Genomic DNA, 27513 nt, shown 5'->3' on the forward strand with positions numbered 1-27513 from the left:
TGGCGCGTGTTTATGTCCAGCCTGTGTGGGAGCACACAGGTCAGTCTGGCCCTGCTAACACCTAGTGGGTGGGGTTTTCCTGGACAGATACTTCTTTCTTTCTAAGGCAAGGAAAGTGAGTCACATGACAGTACTCCTCTCAAGCTCCACTCTCCCACTGAGAGGAAAGGACTTCATTCTGGGGGTGGCCTTGGAATGAGTGTGTCCAGTGGAGAATGATCCTGTTGCCAAAGGATCTTCAGACAGGGATTCTGACTTTCCAGTCCCTCAACCCCAAAGCCAAACCATCTCAAACTTTTGGAGGATCTCTACACACTCACTACAGGAGTTGTGTGTTAGGTGAGCAGTAAGGTCTGGCCCAGGGCCACCCCCAGACATAGGCTGGGGCCCAGCTGGTTTACAAATCTCACTGCAAATGGAGAAAGAGGGACATCACTTGCTAACCTCCATATAACCCCCACTCTCCCACCGTGTCCTTATTTCATCTTTAAAAAAAAAAAAAAAAAAAGAAAACAAAAGTAAAAACAACAAAATACACTCTGTACAAAGACCAGTCTAGATGTGAGTGCTATCCCCTTCTTGGGATGCACATGTCTCGGTCCTAGTAGGTTGTCCTGTTCCCAGGATATTCGCTTGGGGCCTCTTCCTTTCTAGGCTGAGCTTCCCTCAGTCCTCAGAACTCCTGAAGAGAGCCGGGCCAGGTAAGGAGCCATGGCCATGATACCCACTGGACCCTACAGTCTGTGAGCGCAGGGTCTGTAATCCACTGAGGTTTTCCAGTGTGCTGTCTCTTCCAGCCAGGCAGGCAGGGCCCTCTTAACCACCCAGGATCGAAGCAGCGAGGACGGTTCCTTAGGGCAGGTCCCTGGCATAGCCGGCTGCCCCGGATGTAATGTGGCCAGGGGCCCCTCTCCCTGCTTTGTGGTGATGGAGAGCACAAGTCAGGCCTTCAGCACTCTGAAGGCACAGGACGTCAGCGCGTGATCTCATACTGGCACATCCAGGCCTAGGTACTCAGGGTTCTCTGCAGTGGGGGTCCCTTCAAAGGTACTTGGTGGGGGGCCCTGCTCCGATGAGTTCTGGTCCCAGTAATAGAGGTTGTCAAAGGCTGGACTGAAGGCAGGAGAAGGGTGGGGCTGAGAGGCAGTGCCTTCTCTGGGTGCTAAGTATTCAGGGTTCTCCACAGCACCCCCAAAGGCAAAAACGTCTTTGACAACCCCATTCTTCCCAGGAGAGAGAGTCTTGGGTCTTTCTAGAGTAGCACCAGCAGGTCGGATGGGAGGCGGAGGGCCCTCTGGGGTCAAGGGAGGCTGAGGCCGAACCTCTGGCTGGTTCACATACTCTGAGGAGAGAAGAGGAGTTGTTAGGGAAAGGGTCCAAGATATCCCCGACCCACCATTGCTTCTCAGTGGGTGTGGCCCGAGAGCTCTCAACTCCCCTCTCCTCCCAATCTCTCAGGCCTGGATTCCATACCGGGTTGGGGGCTGCAGGCCAGGGGAGCGACGTAGCCATCAGTCTCGAGGGGCAGAGGTAATGTGGGATCATCGCTGTACCGCTGTAGAGGGCTGAGGTCATGTGGAGAGAGGTTCTGCAGCCCTTTGGCTGCCCCCATGGCCAGGTCCCCATCAAACACATCGGAGCCGGCCCCTTCTGAGGGAGCCAGTGGAGATCTGGGGGGCTCTTCTTCCGAGGGTTCCAGGCCCAGTGTCAGCTCACCGCCTCCACTCTGGGGTAAGAAAGGGTCATAGTGGGAGTTGCTCAAAGGTCTGGGAGGGGAACAACAGAGTCCCAGGAGAGAAACCCAGGTCACCCTGGTGGAAGCGGTTATGGACAGAACGGACTGCCACGACTTGGAAGGCAGCCGGGGTAATGGAATCTTCAGGAAAGGTGAGGGTGGGGGGCTCCGAGGGCAGGGCCGCCCCTATTCCAAGATGGGTACTGACCCGGGTGGACGAGCTGCGGTGTCTGCGGTGGGCTGTGCTCCCAGTGCCTGGGGCAGGGTCTGGGGAGAAGAATCCCTGCTGGGGTACCAGATACTCTTCAGCATCGACCAGGTCCCCCATGTCATCGTCTTCCAGGAGTGAACGGTAGAAGGTGCTGTCCATGGGGCTGGAGGGGCCCAGGTCCTCATTCTAGGAAGGAAGGGGAGACACAAGGTGACGGCTCTCCCTGCCTGGTGTGTAGTTCCCAGGGTTCACCACTTAGGCTAGAGGTGGGGCTATCCCTGCAGAAGGGGGATGCTGTCAAAGCAGGATGGTGTGGGAAGGCCCAGTACCTGGATGACCACAAAGCGCTGGGGGTCCCTCGCCATACGTGAGAATTCTGATACTAACTCCCGGAATCTCGGACGACATTCAGAGTCAATCATCCAACCTAGGGCAGGAGAGAGCTCAGCATCCTTGTCCCAGGGCCAGCTAAGACCAGCCTGGCCTAGACAACCCCGGCTAAGCTGAAAAGTCCTCACATGGCGGAACACAAGGACTCTGGGATCTTGAGGCTGAACCCGGGAGCATTTATAGGGTCCCCCTTTAAACTGGCATCTCTCCTCTCAACAGCTGCCCTCTTGCAGAACTTCCACTGTGACTAGGTAAGGCACCCTTGAGGCTCCCTCCAGGACATGAGCCCACTCACATCCCATTCTTTATCCCCCCCGCCTGTAAGTGCCCCCACACAGGTCCCTCCACCCTTCCTCTCTGCCTGAGGCTCAGCCCTGCCACGCACATTTGACCATGATCATATAGACATCGATGGTGCAGATCGGAGGCTGAGGTAGGCGTTCTCCCTTCTCCAGCAAATCAGGGATCTCCCGGGCTGGGATCCCATCGTAAGGTTTGGCCCCAAAAGTCATCAGCTCCCACACAGTCACGCCTAGGACAGACAGACATCAGGAATTGGGGAACAGAGGACTGCTGTGTCCTGGGTATACAACGGGAGGGGCTGTGCCAAGAGGTAGGGTCTACCCAGTCTCCTCACTCCCTGGGTGGCCAGAAGACCGCACAGGGAAGACATAAACAACTAAACAAGCTCCCCCTACCCCACCCCCAGCCTCGTTCTGCTGCCTGTATCCCACCCTGCCATGACTACTCCAGCCCCCCATCACTGCCTCCACACACCGTAGCTCCACACGTCACTCTGATGGGTGAACCGGCGTCTAAGAATAGATTCCAATGCCATCCACTTGATGGGCACCTGGGAATGCAGAGCAAGATATCCTGACTGGGTGCGGTAAGGAGGCGACCCTTCTCTGAGTTCCCCCAAAGGTCAGATACCAATCCAGCCCATTCCACCTCTCCCTCCTCCTCTTCCTCCTCTCCCTCCTCCTCTCCCTCCTCCAACCTTGCCCCCATCTGCATGGTACTCCGTCTCATCGATGTCCAGCAGCCGGGCCAGCCCGAAGTCTGTAATCTTGACGTGGTTGGGACTCTTGACTAGCACATTCCGGGCAGCTAGGTCCCTGTGTACGAGCCGCACGTCCTCCAGATAGCTCATGCCCTGGACAAAGGGTACCCATGCGAAATGTGTGTCTAAATCTCACCTTAGGGATATTCCCACCTCATCCTGGCCCCAAGTGAAAGCAGGGGTTTGCACCCAAAGGATCTACAGAGCCAGCAACCCCCAAAGCACATACCTTGGCGATCTGAACACACCAGTTGAGCAGGTCCTGTGAGCCTAGGCGACCTCGGTGTTCTCGGACATGGTCCAGAAGGCAGCCATAGGGCATAAGCTGTGTCACCAGCTGCACTGTGGATGTCAGGCAGATGCCCAGGAGGCGGGACACATATGGAGAACCCACACCAGCCATCACATATGCTTCCTGCAGACAAGGAAGCAGAGATGCAAGAAACCACCTACTTCTACCCACTCTCCTCTCCCAGAGACCCTCAACCATCCCTTACCCGCTACAACCAGGGCCTCTAGACTGGGAAGATTAGGAGTCAAGGTTTAGGGGCTTCCATCTCAAAGCCCAGTGAAAAGAAAGCAGCCCAGATCTGCACCTAGGAGCTCCTTATGTTCCCAAGGGAAAGGATGAAGAGGGCCCCTCACATCCGAAGGGGGGGGGAGGGGCTCCTCACATTCCCAAGGGAGAGGGTAAAGGGGGGGGTATCTTCATAATCTCAAGGGAAAGGTTAAAGGGGGGCTCCTCACATTCCCAAGGGGGAGGGGCTTACATCTAGGATTTCTTTGTTAGCTTTAGGAGATGTGTTTTCTCTCAACACCTTGATGGCCACGGGGATTTTCACGTTCTCCCCATCTGGGATCCAGATTCCCTGAGCGAAAAGAAAAGGGCTTGAGTCAGGCCTGTGTTCCAGATCTAGCTGGTCCCCAGCAAGGCTACTCCTCAGCAAGCTATGGCCTTGCCCAGCCAGCCTCCAGCTTGGCACACTCCAGTCTCTAGATCCACCCATGCCAGACCCTGGCCCCTCCTGACCTTGTAGACAGTGCCGAAAGCTCCCGATCCAAGCACCTTCACCTTCCTCAGCTCTGTCTCCTTCAGGATCCGCATCTGCGCCTGGTTGGGCATGGCTCCACTAGGCGTCAGTGGCTCCACTAGCTGGAAGAGGGTGGTAGGGTGAGGGCCAAGCAGCTGCAAATCCGGGGGCGGGCACTAGGAGGCGCTCGCTACGCCGCGCCATGCCACGCCGGGCAACGTCACACCACACCACACCACACCTCAGTTTCCTGCAGCAGTCTGCGCATCGTATACTTCCGAATCTTCTGTCGCCTTCGTTTGATTAGGATTCCAACGACCACCACTATGATCAGGAACAACAGGCCGCCCACCACAGTTGCAATGATGAACGTCACCGGGCTGGAAACAGAGCCAGAATCAGAGATTGGGGTCTAGTCTGAGGAGGAAGCTTGAAAAGACCCCATGAAGGGACCGGAATGGTCCTTGGCTCAAAACCTTCACGGGAGATAACCCACCAAAGACCTTGTTAATCTGCACTGTGCAGCCCACCTCCAGGGATTTCTGCCTCACATGAAATGGGGTCCAGTAATATGTACCCCAAGGCTCTCAGGTACTGGCCAAAGCATTCTTCAAGGAGCCTTGCTGTTGCCCCTAAGTTCCTAGAACCCTTCTTTCTCCGTGATATAATCTTCTATGATTCAGCCCATCTTGGGGCACACAGGGTCCCTGATATTTACCAGACCGTTATTTGTTGGTATACTTAGTTTTGAGGCTACCTCATGATATAGCCCAGGCTGGCTTTATACTCACAATCGCTGTCTCAATCTTACAGGTGTCTGTCACCACGTCCAGGCAGAACACACTCTTGTCACCTTTGCTCCCTTAAATCCCACCTTGCTCTGCACGAGGCCCTGCCCTTACAGCCAGCATCTAGAGTTTGCCTCACGGGCAAACAGCAGCTCTTTAGCACATACCCTAGACCACTTTTCTCCCTTCTAAAGCTCTCCTCTGGCGAACCAGAGTCCTGTGACCCAGGGGTCAAGAACCCTACCCTGCCCTCCAGATCTGGACCTCACGGCCTCAGTTTACACCCTTTCTGTACTGGTGTGGTTCACTGCACACACCAGAGAGTTCTTAGCCTCCCTAGATTTTCATGGCTCTCCACTTGAGTGCAAAGAAAGCACAACACCCCATCCTGGAAGATTCTAGCTGCCCAGCTGGGAATACTCTGAGGCACGCTGCCACTGCACTCTGCAGTTCTAGGAGTTTGGACCTGGCCTGCGTCTCTAGGGAACTACATTTCCCAGAATCCCTTACCCCATAGCATCCTGAGCCGGTATGTATCCACTTGTTGAAACAAAAATCAATAGAGAAAGAATGGGCTAGGAAGAGAGACAATGTGTGGCATTCTGGGTAATCTCTCTTCATTACTGACCGCTGAGGCCAATGAAGGAGTGTGTGGGGGGGGGACAGGGATGACTCTGGGGGTCAGGCCCACCTGGCTCTCTGCTCTGCCGGGCAGCCTCGTTCATCCAGGTCCACACAACTGCAGAAAAGAGAGAGAGAGCCATCATCAAACCTGGGAACAGCCTCCAGGGGCAGGTACGGCAGGATTATTCCAAGTGACAAGCAGAAGCTCAGCTCCAGGTCACCAATTTGCTCGGTACCAGTCCACAAGAAAATTCCCTCTCCAGGCTGGGAACCCACCTCCCCTACACTGCTGTAACTTCCTGTGCTGGGCAGGAAGCAGGGCACTATCATGGCGGGAAGGTCATGAAAGTCCATGAAAGACTTGGTCCAGGAAAGAGGGCTAGGGTATACGGTACACGTGAGGAGTTTGGCAGGACCTATTACACACACAGGGGCTGGGCCATAGCTTAGCGGGAAAGGGTCTACAAGGGCCTGGCATCTATGTCCACCAACCAAACAACAAAATATCAACAGTTCTGCCTCAACCGTTGGTACTACCATGCCAACACCAGGTCACAAGAAGGCATGCACACAGATGCCCCTTTGTGCGTGGAGCTGAACAGCAAGGAACTGTTTAAAAAAAAAAAATCTGGCCTTACTAGAAGAGGAGGGGCCTAGTCTTACTGCAACTTGATAGATATGCCACGGCTGGTCAATATCCAGGGAGGCCTGCTCTTTTCTGAGGAGAAGGGGAAGAGGAATGGATTGGGGTCTGGGGGGCGCGGGGGACGACTGGGAGGAGGGGAAGGGAAAACTGTGGTCAGGTTGAAATAAATAGGCAAGGAAGAGCGATGAGATCCCACAAACGGCCGGTACTGAGTGACAAGCCGTGAACGGGGACGTCTGCAGGGAGGTAGATGGAGACACACCTGTAGGAAAGGATGCAGGAAGTGGGTGAAAGGCAAAGCACAGGCCGTGAAGGGAAGAGCTGTATTATGTTAGGAAATGAGAGCCAGCTGGGTGGGGGTGAGGCAAACCGTTAGTCCTAGCGCTCCGAGGCGGAGGCAGGCAGATCTTCGAGTTCAAGGCCAGCCTGTTCTACAGAGCTAGTTCCAGGACAGTCGGGGCTATACAGAGAAAGAAGAGGAGAGGGGGAGAGGGAGGAGGAGAGGAGGGAGGGGGAGAAGAGGAGAGGAGAGGACTGGAGAGATGGCTACGAGCTGAGAGCACTGGCTGCTCTTCCAGAGGACCTAGGTCAGATGACCCAGCACCCATGTCAGCTCACACCCCTCTGTAACTCCAGGTCCAAGGCGTCCGACTGCCTCTTCTGGCCTACACACAGCACCAGACAGATCCTCATGCAGGCAAAACAATCTGCACTGACAGCTTTTAAGTCAGCTTGACATAAGCTATTGCCACTAGGGAAGAGGGGACCTCAATTGAGAAAATGCTTCCACCATTCTCGCCTGTATGCAAACCTGCGGGACTTTTTCTTGGTTGATGCTTGCTACGGGAAGGCACAGGTCCCCGTGGGCACTGCCGCTCCTGAGCTGGTGATCCGATGCACCAATGTAAGAAGGTAGGCTGAGCAAGCTATACCATGCCAGCCAGCAGGCAGAGCTCCTCCGTGTCCCTGCATCGATTCCTGCCTCCACGTTTCTATTTTGTTTTGTTTTGTTTTTTTGAGACAAGGTTTCTCAGTATAGCCCTGGCTGTCCTGGTACTCACTCTGTAGACCAGGCTGGCCTGGAACTCCCAAGTGCTAGGATTAAAGGCGTGTGCGACCACTGCCCAGCTCTATTTTTTTAATCACTATTTACCTTTATTTTTTTAAAGATTTATTTATTTATTATTATATGTAAGTATACAGTAGCTGTCTTCAGACACCCCAGAAGAGGGCATCACATCTCATTACAGATGGTTGTGAGCCACTATGTGGTTGCTGGGATTTGAATTCAGGACCTCTAGAAGAACAATCAGTGCTCTTAACCACTGAGCCATCTCTCCAGCCTAGTGCCTCTAGATTTCTATCTTGAGTTCCTGTCCCGACTTCCCTGGATCGGACTGTGATGTGGAGGTATAAGTTAAATAAAACCTTTCCTCCCGAAGTTACTATTGATCGTTGGTATTTATCACAGCAATAGAAACTACACACACACACACACACACACACACCTAAAAGAAAGAAACAGCCATGTTGGTAGTTGGCAAGATGGTTCAGCAGGTAAGGGTACTTGCCACCAAACCTGACAAGTGCTTTCAATCCCTGGGACCCACATGGTGGAAGAAGACTGAATTCACAGTAGAACTACCAGCAGTATTATTTTATATCTTATGTGTAGTTGCATGTGTGTGCATGCTTGGGAGGCATGCATGTGCCACACAGGCATGTGGAGGTCAGAGGACAACCCCTGGGAGTTGGCTTTCTCCCTCCACCATGTGGGTCCTGGGGACTGAACTGGCATCACTAGGCTTGGGAGAAAATGCCTCTACTCACTGAGCTATCTTGCCAGCCCTTAATGTGTTATTTCTAACTTTATTTCCATGTATGTATCTGAGTGTGTGTGTGTGTGTGTGTGTGTGTGTGTTTGTATGTGTGTGTTTATATACACTTGCAGAGGCCAGAAAAAGACATTCAGATCTCCTGAAGCTAGTTAACAGGCAATCAGGAGTCTCCTGCAGTGTGTGTTAGGAGACAAACCCTCTGAAAGAGCTGTGAGTGCTCTTAACCACCAAACCACCTCTCCAGACCCTAATGCGTTATTTTTTTTTGTAATTAGAAAAGAGATATAAAAATTACACCTTGGGCTAGAGACTTGGCTCCGTGGTTAAGCACATTGACTGTTCTTCTCTAGAGGTCCTGAGTTCAATTCCCAGCAACCACATGGTGGCTCACCACCATCTGTAATGAGATCCCATGCCCTCTTCTGGTGTGTCTGAAAAGAGGAACTGTGTACTTACATACATAAAATAAATAAATCGTTTTTAAAAAAATTACACCTCAATATAAGTGAAAGCAGTCTTATGCCCCTTTCACAGTAAGAGCTGCAAAGAGGCTCCATCATAAGACCCTCCTTCCTGCAGAAAAGACTCCACTCCCTCCACTCACGAGTGGGTGCAGTTAATGGGGCACGGCTGACATACGCCCTCCTCATCCGGGTACTTCCAGATGGGCATGTAGGAGAGGTCTGGTTTCACGCCACTGGGGCATCGAGCCACACAGGAGGATGCGTCCTTGTAGTGGGCACAGGCCACACACTGGTCAGCCTCCTGGATAGAGAGGAAGGGTTTGTGAGGGTTTAGGGATACCGTTGCTATAGCAAAAGGATGGGGCCCCGTGTCATCGAATCAGACACATTGCCTCCCTGTTACTGGAATAAACATCCCTGTTCTTTACCAGGAAGTGGAGGCACCCAGAGAGGGACTTGCAATCCCTAAGGTGTGACAAGTGACAGGTATTATGTACAAAGGTTTTATTCCATGCCTGGGCACTGTGCCAAATCCTATTTAATTCTGTTCTCACCACACCCCAACCAGAGAGGGACTATTACAACATTCGCCTTATAGAAGTGAAAACTGAGGCTGGAAGCAGGGCCTGTATTTGCCCTTAGTGTAGCCACTGCCAAGGACACGGGCCTTCCGGGAACCTTGTCCCAGCCTGAAAGGACTCCAGTGTCAATAGCTAGAAGGGGTAGCCCAGGGTGCACTGCAGAATGTGAGCAGTCCCCAGTCCCCCATCCCTGCCTCCCTTATCTTCTCCACTCCTGCTCTCCAGTGGAAGCCTTCTCAGGGAGCATTTCACCCTGCAGAAACCTACTGGTCCCTCAGCTCGCCCCTCCCCCAGCCCAGAGCCCACCAGCACCTCACCGATCCAGAGCAGGTCTTTGAGCTATTTTGAGGCTGACACTCGGGGTGGCACGGCAGACAGTGCTTATCATTCATATACTCCCTGGGGAGCCTGTGAGAGAGGTGGGTGTAGTAAGGGGCTGGGGGTGGGGCGGGGTACCCCAAATACCCCTCCAGCCACCCCCTCCTCAGCAGCTCGTACCCCTTCCATACTCGGCACTCCTCCACACACTCCTGGCCCCGGAGGAAATGACTGCAGTTGACACACTGGGTGGGCCCTGGCCCCCAGCAGTGCCCATGGGCACACAGTGAGTTACAGACCAAGCCCTGGAGACCTGCAGCGAGGAGAAGGAGAGGCTCAGGTCTAAGGCAAAAGGCTGTGAGATTGGCTTTGGGCTGAAGGGTTAAGGATTGGTGCTAGGACATGCAGCTCAGGAAACAGGGAAGGGATGGATGTCTGGCAACGCTGGAAGCCATGCTCAAGGCTAAGCCATCCACAAGCAAGTGAAGAACCCGGCTGTAGCCGGCCATGATAGCTCACGCCTTTAATCCCAGCACTCAGAGGTAGAGGCAGGTAGATCAGATCTCTGTGAGTTCGAGGCCAGCCTGGTCTACAGCGTGAGTTCCAGGACAGCCAGAGTACATAGTGAGATCCTGTCTCCAAACAACAACAGGGCTCTAAGACATGAGACACAGGCTGCAGGACACTGCTGCCAGAGGCTACTGAGACTCCTCTGTACCAGCCCCCAGTGCTGGGCTTCCTGTCTTACCACATTCCTCTTCCGGCCGGTTCCCACTGTGGAGCAGGGCCTGGTGTGGGTTCCGGAAAAGCTGGTCCCAAGGTACGGTGTGTACAAAGCAGAGATGGGTGTTGCGGTGAATGAGAGCCAACCCACTGCCCAGCTCCCGCAGGGAGCGTAGCCCCAGCGAGTGGATTCCCAGGCCTTGCAGTGTCAATGAATAGGCACCACTGTGGAAACAGGGTTTCCAGTCACAAGAAGGTACCTACCCTAGGCCCATTTCTGGCTACCAAGGGGCCGCAGAGTATGTAACCAGTCCTCCCAGGCTCCCTCCCCTCCCACTTACTCATGGAGAATCCGTCCCCGAATGACCCGAAGGTTCTGGAAGACGCTGAGGTCATGGAGGCTCTCTGGCCATGCTGAAATGTATAGGTAACCTGCAGGCAGAGGAAGGGCTGGGTATGTAGAAAGGTCCAGAACTCCGAGCCCTGTGAAGGAGGTCAGACAGACGGCCCACCTGTGATCTCCTCCAGGGTTTCAAACACTTGGAGATGCTCAGGCTTCAGCGGAGCAATGCCAGAGGAGGGGTTCCTAGAGGGATCAGGAGGAGTCAGTAGGGCAGGAGCCCCAGAAGGCCTTGGCAAACCAGTCTGCACCCCCACAGATGCCTTCACTTAAGCCCTATCAAGCCTGGCTGTTCCCATCCTAAGACTCAAAGCCTAGGGTCAAAGTCTGGCAGAGCAATATTTGTGTCCTTTGGTCTAGAAGTCTTATTTGTGGTGTGGCCTGGAAAGACACTGGCTTCAGTTGCTAGAGGCATAAACAAGCTGAGTTATTTGTAGGAAAGACATTTGAAAATGACCCAGTATCCATCAGTAATACATAAACTCAGCATCTGTCAAGCGCTGTTCTAAGCATGTTCCCAATATTAACTTTATATCAGACTTGATAACCGCCTTGAGCACAGAGCCATGACGATCCTCACTCTACACACGAGGCCCTGAGGCACTGAGGAGAGGAGAGGGTAATGAGGCTAAGCAGCAGGGCTCTGCCGTGCAAGCACTGGGAGGACCTGAGCTCAACACCAGAGCCGTATAAAAAAGCTCATGACATCCGGGCACACGACTGTGACCCCAGCTCCTACAGAGGCAGGCGGATCTCTGAGTTCCAGGCCAGCCTGGTCTACAGAGTGAGTTCCAGGCCAGCTAGGGCTACACAGAGAAACCCTGTTAGGAGGAGGATGGAGAGGAGAAGGAGGAAGAGGAGGAAGGAGGAGGAAAAGGAGGAGGAGGAAAAGGAGGAGGAGGAGGAAGAAGGAGAAGAAGGAGAAGAATAAGAAAGCAGCAGCACGCGAGCTGGGCGGTGGTGGCGCACGCCTGTAATCCCAGCACTTGGGAGGCAGAGGCCAGCCTGGTCTACAGAGTGAGTTCCAGGACAGCCAAGGCTACACAGAGAAACCCTGTCTCAAAAAAAAACCAAAAAAAAAAAAAAAAAAAAAAAAAAAAAAGCAGCAGCACAAAATAAACAATTTACAATTCACCCAGCACAGGAAGCTCAAGAAGAAGGAGGACTTAAGTGAGGGTGCTATGGTTCCTCTGAGAAAGGGAACATAATACTCACAGGAGCAATAAGGGAGGCAATGTGTGGAACAGAGTCTGAAGTAAAGGCCACCCAGAGACTGCCCTACCTGGGGATTCATTCTATAAGCAGTCACCAAACCCCAACACTACGACAAGAAGTGTGTACCAACAGGAACATGCCATGGCTGTCTCCAGAGGGGCCCTGCCAGAGCCCTACAAATACAGAGGCAGAAACTAGCAACCAACTATTGGACTAGGCTTGGGGTCCCCAACAGAGGATCTGGAGGGTGGTCTGGAGGAGTTGAAGGGGTTTACAGCCCCATGGGAAGAACAATGACTTCGGACATCCAGACACCTCAAGATTCCCAGGGACTGAACCATCAACCAAGGGTACACATGGTTCCAGCCAAAAATGCGGCAGAGGAATGCCTTGTTGGGCATCAGTGGGAGGAGTGGTCTTTGGTCAGGTAAAGGCTCAATAGAGGCCCCAACAAAGGGAAATGGATGGTGGGGGGGTGGAGATGGGGGGGAAGGTGGGAGTGTGTCAGGTAGAGGGGCATATACATGGAGGGAGGGGGTGGGAGGAGGGGTAGGGAATCTTTGGGGAGGGGGCTTTTGGGAGGGGGGAAATTGGGAAAGGTTTTACCATTAGCAATGTAAATGAAGATACTCAATTAAAAAAAAAAAGAAAAGAAAGAAAGAAAGCAGCAGCAGTCATGTGTGGAAGAGAAAACAATTCCTGGGGTCGCCTGGCCATCAGTGTAGCCTGTTTCTTTAGTGGGCTCCAGGCCAGAGAGGGACCCTATTTTGAAAGGTGGACAGCTCCTGAGGTGTCACACCTGAGACTGTCATTTGAACAAAGACACACTCACAGATAGAAAGACACACAGACACAGATACAGAGAGAATAAATCAAATAGACACACACAGATACAGAGAGAATAAGTCAGATAGACATACACAGATACAGAAAGAGAGAGGATAACAGTCAGACAGACACACAGATACAATACAGAAAAAGAGAAAATAATAGTCAGATAGACACAGTCACAGAATCAGAAAGAGAGAAAAACAGACACACTGACACAGAAAGAGAAAGAACAACAATCAGATATACAGACACACAGATAAAGAGAGAGAATAACGCATAGAGACACACAGACACAGAGATAGACACACAGACACACAGAGAGAATATCAGTCAGCAAACAGACACACACACAGACACAGACACAGAAAAAGAGAATAACAGATAGACAGAGACACACAGACACAGAGATAGACACACAGACACAGATACAGAGAGAGAATATCAGTCAGCAAACAGACACACACACAGACACAGAAAAAGAGAATAACAGATAGACAGAGACACACAGACACAGAGATAGACACACAGACACAGATACAGAGAGAGAATATCAGTCTGCAAACAGACACACACACACAGACACAGACACAGACACAGACACAGAAAAAGAGAATAACAGACAGAAACAGACACGGACACAGAAAGAGAGAATAACAGTCACATAGAAAGACAGAGACAGACAGACAGACAGACAAACGTAGGTTTCAAACCCAAGTCTGTGCTCTATGCCTGTCTTTGCTGCCTCCTGTTCGACAGCTATTGTAACGAGCCAGCCTGAGGTCTGGAGAGACACGGCTCAGCAAAGAGAGCACTGGCTGCTCTTCCCCAGGGTGAAGCTTCAATTCCCAGCACCCACATGGCAGCTCAAACTATCTATAACTCCAGTCCCCGGGCGTCTGACACCCTCACACAGACATACTCGCCGGTTAAACACCAATGAACATAAATTAAAAAAAAAAAAGAGGGACCCTAACAAAACTGTCACGAGCAGGTCCCCAAAGTGAGGGGTACACGGCAGCTTCCATGAGCTACCTCCCCCAGTCAAAGCTGTCACTCCGTGTCCAACAACGTACAGAAGGCCTAGAGGGGCACACACAACTTTAACAATGTCCCCTGTGGAAGGTCTGATCGCCACATTATGTCCCCGTCTATGGATTAAATGATATTTATCCAGGTAACCTCCAACTCCACGACCCTGGCTCCCTCTGGTCTCCCGCCTGCCTCTTGTGGATTCCTGGCTTCAAACTCTGGGTCCGCTCTGACACTTGAGGTCACTGTGCACCCTTACCCATCAAAGCTCTCCGGCAGAAACGCCAGGCTCCCAAAGATCTTCTTGCAGCCAGCGAACTCCTGGATATTGTCACTGGTGATGGCCCTCGCCCCTCGAAGGTGCTCCATGCCCAGACCGTAGCACACTGAAGGAAAGGGTAGTGAGGGGAGTCACCTCAGCACCACACAGCACACCAGAGACCTGTCTGCTGTCCCCTCCTGAAGTGACAAGCCTCTTCCCTATGCTGACAAGAGAAACTCAGGAGATTGATTTGGAGAGGGGCAGGGTAGGCGACAGCAGGAGAGAAGGAGTCTAAATGAGAGTTGGGTGGACCAGGCTGGATGTCGGTGGGGGGTGGGGGTGGCCCGCAGCCCGTCTGGGAATGGGGTGGGTACCTCGAGCACAGGGCTTGCTGCATTTCTCACACCGCTGCGTTCCATCCTCAGCTGTGACCTCTTGGTTATTTGGGGGGCAGACCAGAGTGCAGGATCCCACTTCGGTGGAGAGGTAGTTGTCTGCACAGATTGGGGAATACATGGCCATGGGCCCGAGCCTCCGCCCAGCCAACCACGATCAAGGCGCTGCCGCCCCGTCCTAAGAACACCACTGATCCTGGAAGGCCCCTTCTGTGCATCTGAACTCGGGACAATCATGTGCTCCTCACTACACTTCCATGCGGACAACGCTGATATTTGCATTTAGCAAAAAGGGAAATCAGGGCACAGAGTTATACAAATCACCCCATCATTGTGCTAGTAAGTGACAGAGCTGGGATTTTTTTTTTAAAGGAGTCCTTGCTATGCAGCAGGGGATGACTTTGAACCTCTAAACCCACCACCTCTACCTTCCAAGTGTCAGGGTGACAGGCTTGTGCCACCCAGGAACCAGAACTCTGTCCCCACCTTGTCCTCTCACCCTGACCAAAGAGAAGCACAGCCAGACCCTAAAGTCCCCACTCCAGGTCCAAGTCCAGTCCCTACAGAGTCCACAGTGCTTAGGGTTACTGCCACACAAAGCCCTACTCTACGCAGACGGGGAAACAAGACACATTTAAAAGAGTATTTAGGAGGCTGGAGAGATGGCTCAGCAATTAAGAGCACTGACTGCTCTTCCACAGGTCCTGAGTTCAAATCCCAGCAACCACATGGTGGCTCACAACCACCATGGGGTCCAATGTACTCTTCTGGTGTTCTGAAGACATCGACAGTATAGACATATGCATAAAATAAATTTTTTTTAAAACAACAACAACAACAACAACAAAAAGACCCAACCAAGAAAAAAAAAAAAAACTGTGGGGGACAGGTTTCAAATCCAGCACTCCAGCTCCCAAGTCTGGGCTCTTTCTCTGCCACCTGCTATGCAGCTCTTAAACAGAATGAGGAAAAAGCTGGGAGTGGCAGCGTACACCGGTAATCCCAGCCCTTGGCAGGGGCGGGGCAGGAGGATCAGAAGGTCAATGTCATCCTTGGCTCTGTGGTAAGTTCAAGGCCAGCCGGGTTAAGCTACATGGGATCCTGACTTTAAAAGGGAGCAGGAAGAGATGGGCAAGGCAGAGACAGGAGGCTCTCTCTATGAATTTGAGGCCAGCCTGCTATACAGAAGTTCTAGGACAGCCAGGACTACACAGAGAGACTCTGTCTAAAATAAAACAAGAAAAGAGCAGGAGCTAGAGAGACGACTCTTGCAAAGGACCCACATTTGGTTTTTAGTCCCCATATGGTGGCTCACAGCCACCTGCTACTCCAGTTCCAAGGGATCTGATTCCCTCTCTTCTGACCTTCATGGGCACCGCATGCACACGGCGTGCAGACATACGCAGGCAAAACAGCACAAAAAATAAATATAAATAAATAAAATATTTTTAATTTAAAAAAAAAAAGAGTAAGGCGTTTGCTTCTGCAGGACACACACTAAAATGAGAACGATATAGAGATTAGCATGGCCCCTGCGCAAGGATGATGTGCAAATCCGTGCATGCCTGTAATCCCAGCACTCTGGGAGGCAGAGGCAGGTGGATTTCTGAGTTTGAGGCCAGCCTGGTCTACAGAGTGAGTTCCAGGACAGCAAGGGCAACACAGAGAAACCCTGTCTCAAAAAAACCAAAAATAAAATAAAATAATAAATAAATAGAGACAAGGAAAAGAATAAGGCACCCAGACTTGAGAGCCGTGACCAGCCCTCCAAGGCGCACACGAAATTCGTCACATGCTCCATTTTATACAAGCCACCTTCCCCAGCCAAGGCATTAAGAGGACGGCTTTCTCCCCAGTACTCACAGGGGCAGGTGGTCACACAGCTGGCACCAAAGGTGTAACGACCCTCAGGGTTGGGCATGGACTCGAAGGTGTCTGTGTTGTAGGTGACGAGGGCTGGGCAGTGCAGCTCACAGATCCCGCTGTGGTTGAAGTGCAGGCAGGCCTGGCAGAGACAGGCCGCCGGTGGTCACTGTGAGGTTTCCACCTGTGCGCGAATGGCAGCAGGGCGGTGCCAGGAGAGATGCCCACCCCTTGCGTCCTGGAGGGTTGGCCCAAGGGGCACAGGAGCGAGAGGCACATACCAGGCAGTCAGAATGCTTGGGGCCCGTGCAGCCTGCAGCACATTGCTCGTGGCAACAGTCGGTGGGCAGCCGGCCCTTGCACCGGGCACAGCCACTGGTACAGATGGTGCCAGTCACTGTTGGGGAAAGGACTGAATGAGAGCTGGGCAGGGCCTGGGCACCAGACCCTTAGTACCACGGCCTTCTGGGAGACATCTCCCAAGTAAGTCAGGCCGCTACTCCCAGCCATCCACCTGCCTCAGCCCCACCTCCAGACACCAGGGCTTTCTCCAGACTCACAGATCTGACAGTCTTCAGGACTCTCACCCCAACAGTGATTGTCTTTGCAGGATGGGGCACAAGGTGGACCTGTGGACAGAAGCAAAGGGAGAGACAGTAAGGAAGGGAGGCGGGAAAGGGGTTAGGGGCAGTGAGGGAGGGAAACCAGAGGAGAAAGTCAGCAAAGGAGGGAAGCGGGGAGAGCAAGGGAGGCTGAGAGGGAGACAGGGAGGAGCGAACGAACAGGCGAACAGGGCGGCAGCGGCATTGCCCAAGCGCAGATGCACAGGAAGGGGGGGCACAAAAAGGAAAGGGGCCTCAGGAGATGGAGGGGCTGCCTAAGGGCAGGGAGATGACCCTGTGACTGGAGCAAGGACAGGGCAAAGGGGGATGGTGTCTGTCTGGGTCAGGTGGGCTGTCCCATAGACATGGCTTACAGGCTCGGGAACGATTGGTGTCTACATCGACAGGAGCCAGCTGGTTATTCTTGCGGAAGACATCTTTCCACAAAACCATGTCCTGGTAGCAGAGCTGAGGGTTCCCACGGATCAACACTCCTCCTTTCAGGATCTCTGTGAGGAAGGCAAATAGTGAGTCCCCTCCTGACCGTCCTGGGAGCTTCTGACTTCCCTGTGAGTGCCAACCACACATGGGGTTAACAGGGGACTAGGAAGAAGGGATGGGGGTGGCAAAGGGGGGATGCTCCTGTGGCTGGGAGCTCCACACTTGCCTTTCACCTCACCCTGTGCTCGCTGTGTGGGGGTATACAGAGAGGCTCTGAGGCAGGGGTACATCTCAGTGGCAGAGCAAATACCCATACTGCCCCAGACCCAAGATCAATCCCCAGCGCAAGAATGACAAAAAACATCCCTGAAGTCCGAAATCCCACTTCACCCCTGACTGGCTGTGTGACCCTGCCTGCCTCAGATGTCTCCTCTACAAGTGAGGCTAACACTGGAGAAAGCTGGTGCTGGCTTGCCTGGAATTCCAGCACTAGGGAGCTGAGGCAGGAGGACTGCTTTGGGATCAAGGTCAGCCTAGGCTATGTAGTGAGATCCTGTCTCAAAACCACAAACCCAGAAAACCAAAATAAACATAACAAAAAGAAACACGCGAAGGCTTAGTAGCAGGACTTCCAGGTCTGTAGCGTGCCTGAAATGGGATCCAGAATGCAAAGCGCCAGGTATCCTAGTTGGGACACTGTCACCTCCAGGCTGTCACATTCTATTCCACAGGTTGTTCACTGTTTGCTCTGACATGGCCAAGATGGAGAGAAAAAAACACCCTGACCCCTACTAATGAAATCGTGGACTTAATGCAAACTGCATCTTCCTGGAAAGGAGGGGATCAAGACCAGGGCCGTGCACATGCTAACCCAGCACTGACACCAAGCCACCGCAGAACCTTCTTTTTCTAATCTTCACTGGGGTGAAAAGAACTGGAGCCTCAGACTGCCTGCACGGACCTTGAGAGAACCATACTTCTAATCCTCACAGAACCTCTCCACAGCCGGAACGGCTCAGCCAGCAACCAAGAACCTGGAAACCCTTGCAATGGCAGGCAGGAAAGGTACCTGTGAGACTTCGAAGCTGCAGCTCCCGCAGCCCTTCCGGGGTTCTGCCTGGGGCAGCGGCGGCGGTGACGTTGTCCAATGGATCTCGGTTGTCTAGCACAGCCAGGGCATACTTGTCCTCAAAGAGCTGGGTCCCTCTCACGATGCGTAACCTCTGCAGTGGAACGTGCTTCACTCGGTTGTGAGCGATGAGCACGTATCCCTGAACTTCCTGGATGTCCTGGCGGGAAGGGTGGGGGATGGGCAGTGAGGTGCGGCCGGGCTTGAGAAGCACCAGTGCCTCACAAAGCCTAAGGATAACGCAGGATTGGAGCTACCCCCTGCACGGCCACACTGGACACTGAGCAGTCTTGACCCCTTATGTCCAAGATGGAGCCTAGGCTATTCCTCACTGGCCTCACCAGGGTCTTGTCTGTTTGATCAGGACTGATAAATCAAGTCCCAGCTCTCTGCCTATCTCAGTATCATCTCTGAAAAGGAGGGCCTGTACAAGATGGCGTCTGGGATTTAACAAACCCAGGTCTGTTGCTTGCAGCTTCACTCCAGGGCCTGTGGATACAATCCAGAGGGCAGGACTCCTCTCTCTCCTACATATAATCCTCCCTCAGAAATATTCTCTAGCAGTCTTCACAATGGTGGGTCAGGATGTCTGCTAGTCTAATAGAGAGAGAGATTAAGGCCTGGAGAAGTTAAGGGTCTAGATCACATCCACGGGTCTGGACCTGGAACTTAGAGCCCTAAAGGAATAGTGTTGGGGACACTGGACCACAAGCCAGTCACTGCAGAGAGAGTCAATTCATTTTCAAGTAGCTATCAGAAAGGCACTCCTGATTGAGGAACCACAAGTGAGAGAACAGAGGCAAGTGGTTCCCCCCTTCCTCACACACCTCGACTCAGGAGGCTTGGCAGGACCAGGTCTCACCTGCAGGAACGAGAGGCTGGCATTGGCAGGCAGGTAGGTGAGCTCCAGGTTGCCCTGCACCACCTGACAGCCCTGGTAGAGGTAACGGAGCATGTCCAGGTGGGTCTCGGGACTGGCAGGGAGCCGTAGCTTCATGTCTGTGCCGGTACACACTGATGGAAGGGAGGAAGTGGGTCAGGACACTGGCCGTGACCCTCTCCAATCTAGTCACTTCCTTCACACTCACTCCCTTGAGTCATGTCACCTCAGACAGGGAGAAAGCATGGCTGACAGCCTCTCCTCCCACACCTCTGCATCCACAGGGCCTCGGGCAGAATGCTCTTCAGTTTGGCAAAGAATCAGCAAGCTGGAGAGGGGCCCCCCAGGAACAGGGTCACCTTGGGGACCCTAATGTGTCAGCTCTTTTAGGGCTTACCACCCATACTGGGTTTCGGCATGCTGCAAAGAAAGCCTCCTTTTGTCCCAGAACTGAGGGTGAAAAATCCCCGAAGAGAGGCGACGATGAATCAGACCCCTCTGGATACCCCCATCTGTCTCCCACACACACAGACTCAGGGCACTCGCCTCCTGCCATCCCAACCCACCCACGTGTCCATTTCCCGATCAGGACATCTGCCCCCACAGTGCCACCCAAAACAGGGGCAAACAGGATTGACTCGAGTCATGGCTGTGAGGGTAGCTAATCATTGCAGGGCTCCTTGGAAAGCATCCACATGGAGAAGAAAAGCCTGGCTCACCAGCTAGGGGGCCTGGCTGCAGCTCCTGACCGGGGCGAGAGACACTCTGCAGGTTCCTACACAGGCTCTCACCCTCCTCCTGGGGCAAGACTCCAGAAGCACCTGGCAGAGGGTAGGCCACAGAACTCCTGCTACTCTGCGTACCTGCCCAGTGCCAACTATCAGCCAAAGAGGGTCCCCAAGATGCACTGGCATTCCTAGCCTGCCTGACCCTCAGGCTGGTATACCATCCCTCCCATCAAGTCCTCAAATAGGAAAAGCTGCCCCTCAGCTAGGGGGCTCCAGGTAGCAGCTGGCACCAAGCCTGCCAGCAGGGGAGAGATTAAAGTGTCCAGTTGAACTTGTTTTTCTGCCCCGGTGAGAAGATGAATCACTTTGTGCATCTTGCCCAGGAGGTTGGGGGGAGGCGGGGGGGGGGGGGGGAGGTTGTCTACACACACAGGCCCACAGGTGCCTGAGCTGTTGAGAGATACTCCCTATTGGTTACCGCTTTGCCTTCCAGTGACTGGGTGCAGACTCGAGAGACAGTACAATGGTCAGCTCTGGGATCGGACTTTAGGAGTCCTGCTGTCCCAGCTACGAGCCTGAAGCCAACTTCTAGTTATCGTTTTGCCTCCAGATTTGAGGAGAACTTGCAGGGCAAAGGCTGCTTTTCAGCAGCATCAAGCTGATGGCCTTCTAGTAGACAGCCTCTTCTCAGGAAGACAGGGAAGGAAGCAAGGAGGGAGGGTAGGAAGGAACAGAAATAGAACTCAAAGGCTCATCTCTTGGATGGAGGGGAGACAGCCAGGCCTACCCACCCCATACCGCACCCACTTGCACCCCACCCTCTGTCTTCTTGCTCAGCCCCACCCCCACCACAAGGCTCCCAGGAGAAATGGGAGCTAGGGTGACAGCCAAGCCCAAAATAACGCCCTGCTGCCAGGACCTCCCCCTACACCGAAGTTTCAGCTGCTTATAGGCACAGCTGTCTCCAGGCCCAGATCCCAGGGCCAGCCTAGCTGGGGACAGGGATGGCAGAGCTGAAGAAGAGGCCCACCCTCTGTGGCAGTTTAGCCCTACAGCCCTCTGCTGCCCCATCTCCAAGGAGAAGGGACACCAGCTGTGGCAGCCAAGCAAAGGAAAACAATAGCACACACCATGGTAACGAGCTGAGTGCCTACTGTATACTTCCGAGGCTGGGGCTACTGCCTCTATTTTACACAGAAGGAAATAGATCCTTCCAAGGTCGTAACGCAGGTTCAGCAGTAAGTCGCTTGCAGAGCATGCACAAAGCCCTGAGTTCCAATTCCAAGCAACAGAAACCAGACCAGAACTACAGCATCAGAGTGACCCAGGTTTGCCACAGATCCCCGTTCCTTCCACTAAACCTCACCATACATACACACACACACACACACACACACACACACAAACAGACACACCACACATACACACGGACATACCACACACACACATGCACATACATGGACATATAACATACATACACATGCAAACATATACATGGACACACAAACAGACACACCACACATACACACGGACATACCACACACACACATGCACATACATGGACATATAACATACATACACATGCAAACATATACATGGACATAGCACACATACATACACATACATGGACACCTCCCCACACACATACATGGACACAATACATATACACACACATACATACATACATACACATACATGGATACAACATACACACATAGACACATACATAGACACACACATACATGGACATACCACACACATACATGGACATACAAAACACATACATAACACACATACATGGACATACGAAACACACACATACACAAGACACACACAAACACACACACACACACACACACGGACATACCACACACACACATATTTATACACACACAGTCACATACCAATGCCACACACACCCCACAAACATAAAAACATAATAATTCTCCAGTGAGACTAATAAACACACCGGCTCAGGCAGGGCAGGGTGGCTGGGCAGGGCAGGGTGGCTGGGCTAGGCAGGAGGTCAGAAAGAGTGGAGCCACACCCCACTAGCCAGTTTGTTTATCTGATTTGTGGTTGGTTTGAGTAAGAGTCTTAAAGTGTTTGTAGACAGGTGGGAAAATTGGTACCCTGAGACCTCCTCCTGAGTGAAGTTACCAGCTGACACCCCCAACACACACACACACACACACACACACACACACACCATACTAACTATGGCCAAGAAAGCCTCTGGACCCCTTCCAAGTCTCGGCCTCCCTCCCACTCCACACTCTTTACCGAGCCCTCCTCACCAGCTCTGACCAGGGTCCCCATAACCATCCTGTCCCAAGAATTTCAGGGTGGGGCAAAAGGCTCTAATTCTACATGGGATGCTCTTTGCCTCCAGGACAGGTGTCCCTTCAGAAACCCCATCTTCCAACTCTCGGAGACAAAAGCAGTAAGAAGCAGGACCATCACAGAGCAAGGCCACGGCTCACACACAGAATGCTGGACAAGCATCTACTGAGGGAATGAATGAATGCGTGTGAACATCACCTAGCTTCCAAACTGAAAGGGACAAGTATCCATCCCTCTGCTCAGAGCTGGCCCTGGTCCTTTGGGTCCTTCCTGCAGAACACTGGTAATCAAGGTTCAGCCCAGATTCCAGTTTCTCACGTGGGTTCTTGTCTCCCAACCAGTCCTCAGCCCCAGCTGTGTTCTTTCCTGTCTTCACTTCAGCACTAAGGAGAGAACCCAGGGCCTCCTGCATCCTGGGCCCCCAGCTGCTCTCTTGCTCACCGTGTGAAAGCCAACATTTCCTTTGGTGTTCATAAACTCTGCCAGGAAACTCCCTACATCCCCAAAGCTCCCCAACCAGGTCAGAGGCCAGAGCTCACTCAAGAGATACCAGGGCTCCCAGCACACACGCCTGCTCTAGGAAGCTGGTATCAGAGCGGAGTCTAGGCTCCGGGGCTTTTGTCCAGAACCTTGGCTCAATTACTCTTGGGCTACAGGGGGTGTATCCTGAGACCTCCATAGCATAAGCTAAATAAGGCTGATCTCTAAGCCCAACAGTGACTGTGACTTAGTGACTTGCTCAATGACCTCAATTTTGTGGTAAGAACTCTCACTCCCCTAGGAGGGCCCTGAGCATTAAAGGAGAGGAGGAAGAGAAGCGCTCTGTAAACATAAGGAAGCTTTGTAAACAGACCTGCAGCAACCCAAACATCAGCTTTAACGACACACACACACACACACACACACACACACACACACACACACGAGGGCCCCTGCACATCCTCTGCCTGACCGTGGCCTAGCAAATCACAGAACTGTCATTCCTCAAGACCACTGGGAGCTCTTCACGGGGAGAAGGGGGTGACAGGAATCTCTTCCCTGGGCCCTCCTCTGCCTCCGCTCCACTGGTTTCCACATTAGCTGCCCACATGTACGTCCTAGAGGTCTTCACCCTCCGGTCTTCCATCCCTGGCACTGTGGAGGGCCTGAGAGAAAAGCTAGCATGTGCTGGACATAAACTCTGCAGCCAGGAAGGCATCTCAGGCCCCCATCGTGGGGCACTTTCTCCAGCCCAGGATATGGGCTAGGAAGGCCATACTGGATAACAGAGGAACGAACACTTTCCTGTGTGACTGCCTGCCCCACCCCCCAAATCCATTCCTGTTTGATGACTAAAACTCTGACCACCTCTAAATGCCCTCCGATAAGTCTCTTCATTTCTCTGAGGTAGAGCATTTGTTTTTCATCTGTACACCTGCTCCACAGGGCAGTGCAGAGAGGGCACAAAGCCATCTGTAGAAAAGGATCTGTCCTGTAGGAAGCACATAGAAGTTTTTTAAATAGGAGAGAAGCACTTAGAGACATCTGGGTAATTACAGGAGAAAAGAGAAAGCCTTTCCATTTGATTTTGATTTTTTCTTTTTTCTCTTGATAGGATTTATCTTAGTTGATGTGTGTGTGTTTTGCCTGCCCTGTGTGTGCACTACACACATGCCCGGTGCCTGTGGCGGTCAGAACTAAGCACCAAATCCCCTAGAAGTGGAGATACAGATGGTTGTGAGCCACCAGGTGGGAAAAGGGAACTGAGTTCCAGGTCCTCTGCAAGAGGAATCTATTTAGTACCCGTATAACAAAAGGAAGGGCTTGGAGAGAATCAGGCTAGAATTGAAATAGGAAAGAGCCCTGCAAAGTGAAAGACCTGTGTTGACTGCATTTTGCAAAACCTTGAATCCTAAGGAGCCCAGCAACATCTTGACTCTGTGGGCCTCCCCACACCTCTTTTCCCCTGCACACCTGCCCAAGACCAGTTCTGGGGTAGCACCTGGAGCTAGACGTAGCTGAAGATGCACTGCCTTTTTAGCCATTTCTGGCAAGACAAGCTCTGTCTTGTCCCCCTGCACCCAGCATGGCATCTGAAGTGATGAAAGCTCAGCAGCCCTCCACCCCCTGTCTGGAGAGCAGACCCCCTCAGATTCCAGCTCTACAGCACCGGGCAACTCCTGGCCAACTGCAGGTGAAGGACCTCACTTCACTCTTCTCACCGGAAAGTCAGAAGGAAGGCTGGCCTCCTGAGAAACTGAAAGACTTCATCCTCAGCAAGGCAAGGGGCATCTCCCAGTGTTTACAACAGATATCTAGCCCAGTACCTGGAGGGAGTTCCTAGAGAGGGCAGAGTTCATCCTGCGTCCCCAAGTCAGCAGAGAGATTGCTGTTTGGCAACATAGAGCCATCGTAAACACCTCAGACATACAGGGGTAATCTCACAGAAAGCACAGCAGTGTACTGTCAGGAACTGGGGTGGGGGAGAGGAAACGGGGGGGGGCACTGATGGTGGGTACCCCACCATCCTCCAGGCTCCCTGGCCTCTGGAGAACATCCACTGCTCCCAGAACCTGTTTTCTGCATCTTCACTACAGCCCACTGATTAAAGAAGCAGTGTCCCCACTGTTCAGGTAGACTCGTATTTATGTAAATCATATATCATCACATCATATGGCCCGTCACACTGCCTGGGATCCACCACTTACTCCACGATACTTCATTTCCCCAGCCCAGGTTTTCCCCCTGGGACAATGAGCCGGCTACTAATGTTTCCACTGTGGAGTTGTTCTTAGTACTGAAGAAGGAATGCATGCAAACCACCACCCACGGAGCCTGGCAGAGCTGACCCACACCGAGTGACTATGAGCTTTTACGCTATGGTAGAACAGGACATATGGGTCCGTATACACACTGCTGGGTCACCCTCCCAGCCCCCAACACGGAGATAAAGGCAAGAAAACAACCCAGCTCTCTGCTGGGTCTCTAGCTGACCTTACTTCTTTTCGATACCCTCCCCCCAAATGCTCAGGAACCCTTCCCACTTTACTGTATGGAAGCAAGCCGGAAAAACACAAGACCACCCTTCAAGATCCGAGCTTTCCCAGAATCCTAAAGCACACAGTACTTAAGCTGGCTCGAAGGAAACTTGTTCCAAACAGGGCTGTAGAGTGTGCAGCACAGAGGTAGAGGGGTTGCCTAACACGCGCGGGACCAGGATGGAGGAGAGAGAGAGAGAGAGAGAGAGAGAGAGAGAGAGAGAGAGAGAGAGAGAGAGAGAGAGAGAGAGAGAGAGAACAGTTCCAAACAAATGCCTCCTGCTCCCCCAAATCCCAGATACTATCAAGGCTGCAACTCAACTGCGGACCGGCCACTCGGTCCTCCCTGCTCGACAGGATGGGTTACTTTCCCCACCGCCCCCTCCACGGCGACCCCGCTGGAAGCTGGAGTAATTTACTAAACCCAAAGGGCCAGAGAAGGTGGGGAGGGGGAGGGGCAGGGCAGAGGGGACCCCGAAGGCATCCTGCCCAGTCGGGTCCGGAGGCGGAGGCTGCCAACTGGAAGAGCTCTGAGAAAGCGTGAGGGGGCTCGGAAGGGGGGAAGCAGGCGCACGCACGCACAGCGCTTCACACACCCTCCGGAGGAAAACTTTCCGACCAGTTTCAGAGAACTTTCCCGAGTAGTTCCCGGAGTCTCCCGGAGCCCAGGAAGCTCCGGTGTGGCCAGAAGGGGCCGGTCGGGACCTCCAGTGTGGTTCTCCGAGTGACTGCCCCATCCCCAGCTGCTCCGATCCCCTCCGGGCCGCAGCGCCGGCAGGCAGCCGGAATCGCCCCCATCGTCCCGGACCGCCCGGCCGTAGAGCTCTCGGGGCCCCGCGGCTCCGGCCGCTCGTGGGCGCAACCGCAGCGGCCCGAGCCCTCCTCAAGCCAAGACCCACCTTGGGTACCCGCGGCTCCGGGGGGCAGGAGGGCGAGGAAGAACCCCCAACGGCACCAGGCCGCCAGCTCCATGATGATCACTGCGGCTCCGGCCCCATGGCTCAGGCTGGACCAGGCTGCGGGCGCGGGGCGCGGCGAGGGCAGCAGGCACAGGCGCGGCGCCGGAAGGGGCCGCCTGGGAAGGGGCGCTCCTGGGCTCCGGGTCCCCAGCGGCGGGCAATCTCAGCTCCACAACTTCACGCCGCACTTCCTCGAGCAGCCCTCCTCCTCCTCCACCTCCTCCGCCGCCCGTGATTGGGAGCCGCGCTCGCCCGGCTCGCCCCCCCACCCCTCCAACTGCATTCCAGCAAGACTGGGAGTGGCTGCTCCCAGCTTCACTTTCTCCCTCCCGGCGCAGGCCTGGGTGCGTCGCGCCCTGTGCCCCGACGCCTCGTTCGCTTGCTTGCCGTTCTCACCCACTTCCTAAAAGCAGAGCATCCCTTTACCCCTCTTTGCAGTCTCGAGTTTTATCTTGGACACTCCTGGGACGTTTGCATCACACTCTTAATATCAAATAATAGGTCTGCCGCCACATCCTCAGGTAAAATCGACAGTCTGGAAAGAGGATGTGTTATGTCTAACTGGTGACTTCCAGGACGCTCTGGGATATCAAGTCTGGGTATCTCCAGTCTGATCTTAGAGCCCACATCTAGAACTAGAAGAGAGTCACATCTGGGGACCTCTGTTCATCCTTGGAAGAACAGCTTCCCGTTTCTTTTTAAATTTTTTCTCTTTTTAAGACTTATTTTTATTTCAAATTATGTGTGTTCATGTGCGTGTGGGGGGGGGGCGGGGGGGTGTATCGCATAAGTGCCGTTGTCCACAGAGGTCAGAAGAGGAAGTGGAACTCCCCAGAAGCTGGAGTTACAGGGTACCGCCCACTTTGGTGCTGGAAACAGATCTTGGGTCCTCTGCAGGAGCAGCACACAGCTCTCAACTGCTTAGCCATCTCTCCAACCCCATGCCCACATCATTCTGACCCAGTACTCAGTTTCATTCAGCGTCCCCTCTGTCCCTGTCCTTTTTT

The 27513-nt window shown here is 53.2% G+C and overlaps 1 protein-coding gene and 1 pseudogene across 1 annotated transcript; one reads left to right on the plus strand and one right to left on the minus strand.

Annotated features, from left to right (window-relative positions):
* Positions 1-13: 13 nt before the first annotated feature.
* Positions 14-26724, minus strand: Erbb2 (erb-b2 receptor tyrosine kinase 2). The gene is made up of 27 exons (XM_052196084.1): positions 26447-26724; positions 19442-19593; positions 18520-18739; positions 17384-17518; positions 16968-17036; positions 16689-16804; positions 16408-16549; positions 14524-14643; positions 14147-14273; positions 10925-10998; positions 10754-10844; positions 10438-10637; positions 9870-10002; positions 9689-9779; positions 8931-9091; positions 5910-5957; positions 4672-4810; positions 4430-4552; positions 4170-4268; positions 3629-3814; positions 3337-3492; positions 3114-3189; positions 2722-2868; positions 2276-2373; positions 1944-2132; positions 1474-1726; positions 14-1342 (listed from the first exon to the last, which is right to left on the minus strand). The coding sequence occupies exons 1-27, from the start codon at positions 26517-26519 to the stop codon at positions 987-989; spliced, it is 3774 nt and encodes a 1257-aa protein (XP_052052044.1). The 5' UTR covers positions 26520-26724; the 3' UTR covers positions 14-986.
* Positions 16020-16116, plus strand: LOC127695645 (uncharacterized; annotated as a pseudogene).
* Positions 26725-27513: the final 789 nt, after the last annotated feature.

The sequence above is a fragment of the Apodemus sylvaticus genome, chromosome 10 (genome assembly GCF_947179515.1).
Source record: "Apodemus sylvaticus chromosome 10, mApoSyl1.1, whole genome shotgun sequence".
Classification (NCBI taxonomy): domain Eukaryota; kingdom Metazoa; phylum Chordata; class Mammalia; order Rodentia; family Muridae; genus Apodemus; species Apodemus sylvaticus.

Coding starts and splice junctions, on each gene's coding strand:
- Erbb2 (XM_052196084.1), bottom strand. CDS start 26,519: ATGGAGCTGGCGGCCTGGTGCCGTTGGGGGTTCTTCCTCGCCCTCCTG. Junction 10,845..10,924: donor AACCCTGGAGGAGATCACAG/GTGGGCCGTCTG, acceptor CTCTGCCTGCAG/GTTACCTATACATTTCAGCA. Junction 1,343..1,473: donor GGCCTGCAGCCCCCAACCCG/GTATGGAATCCA, acceptor TTCTCTCCTCAG/AGTATGTGAACCAGCCAGAG.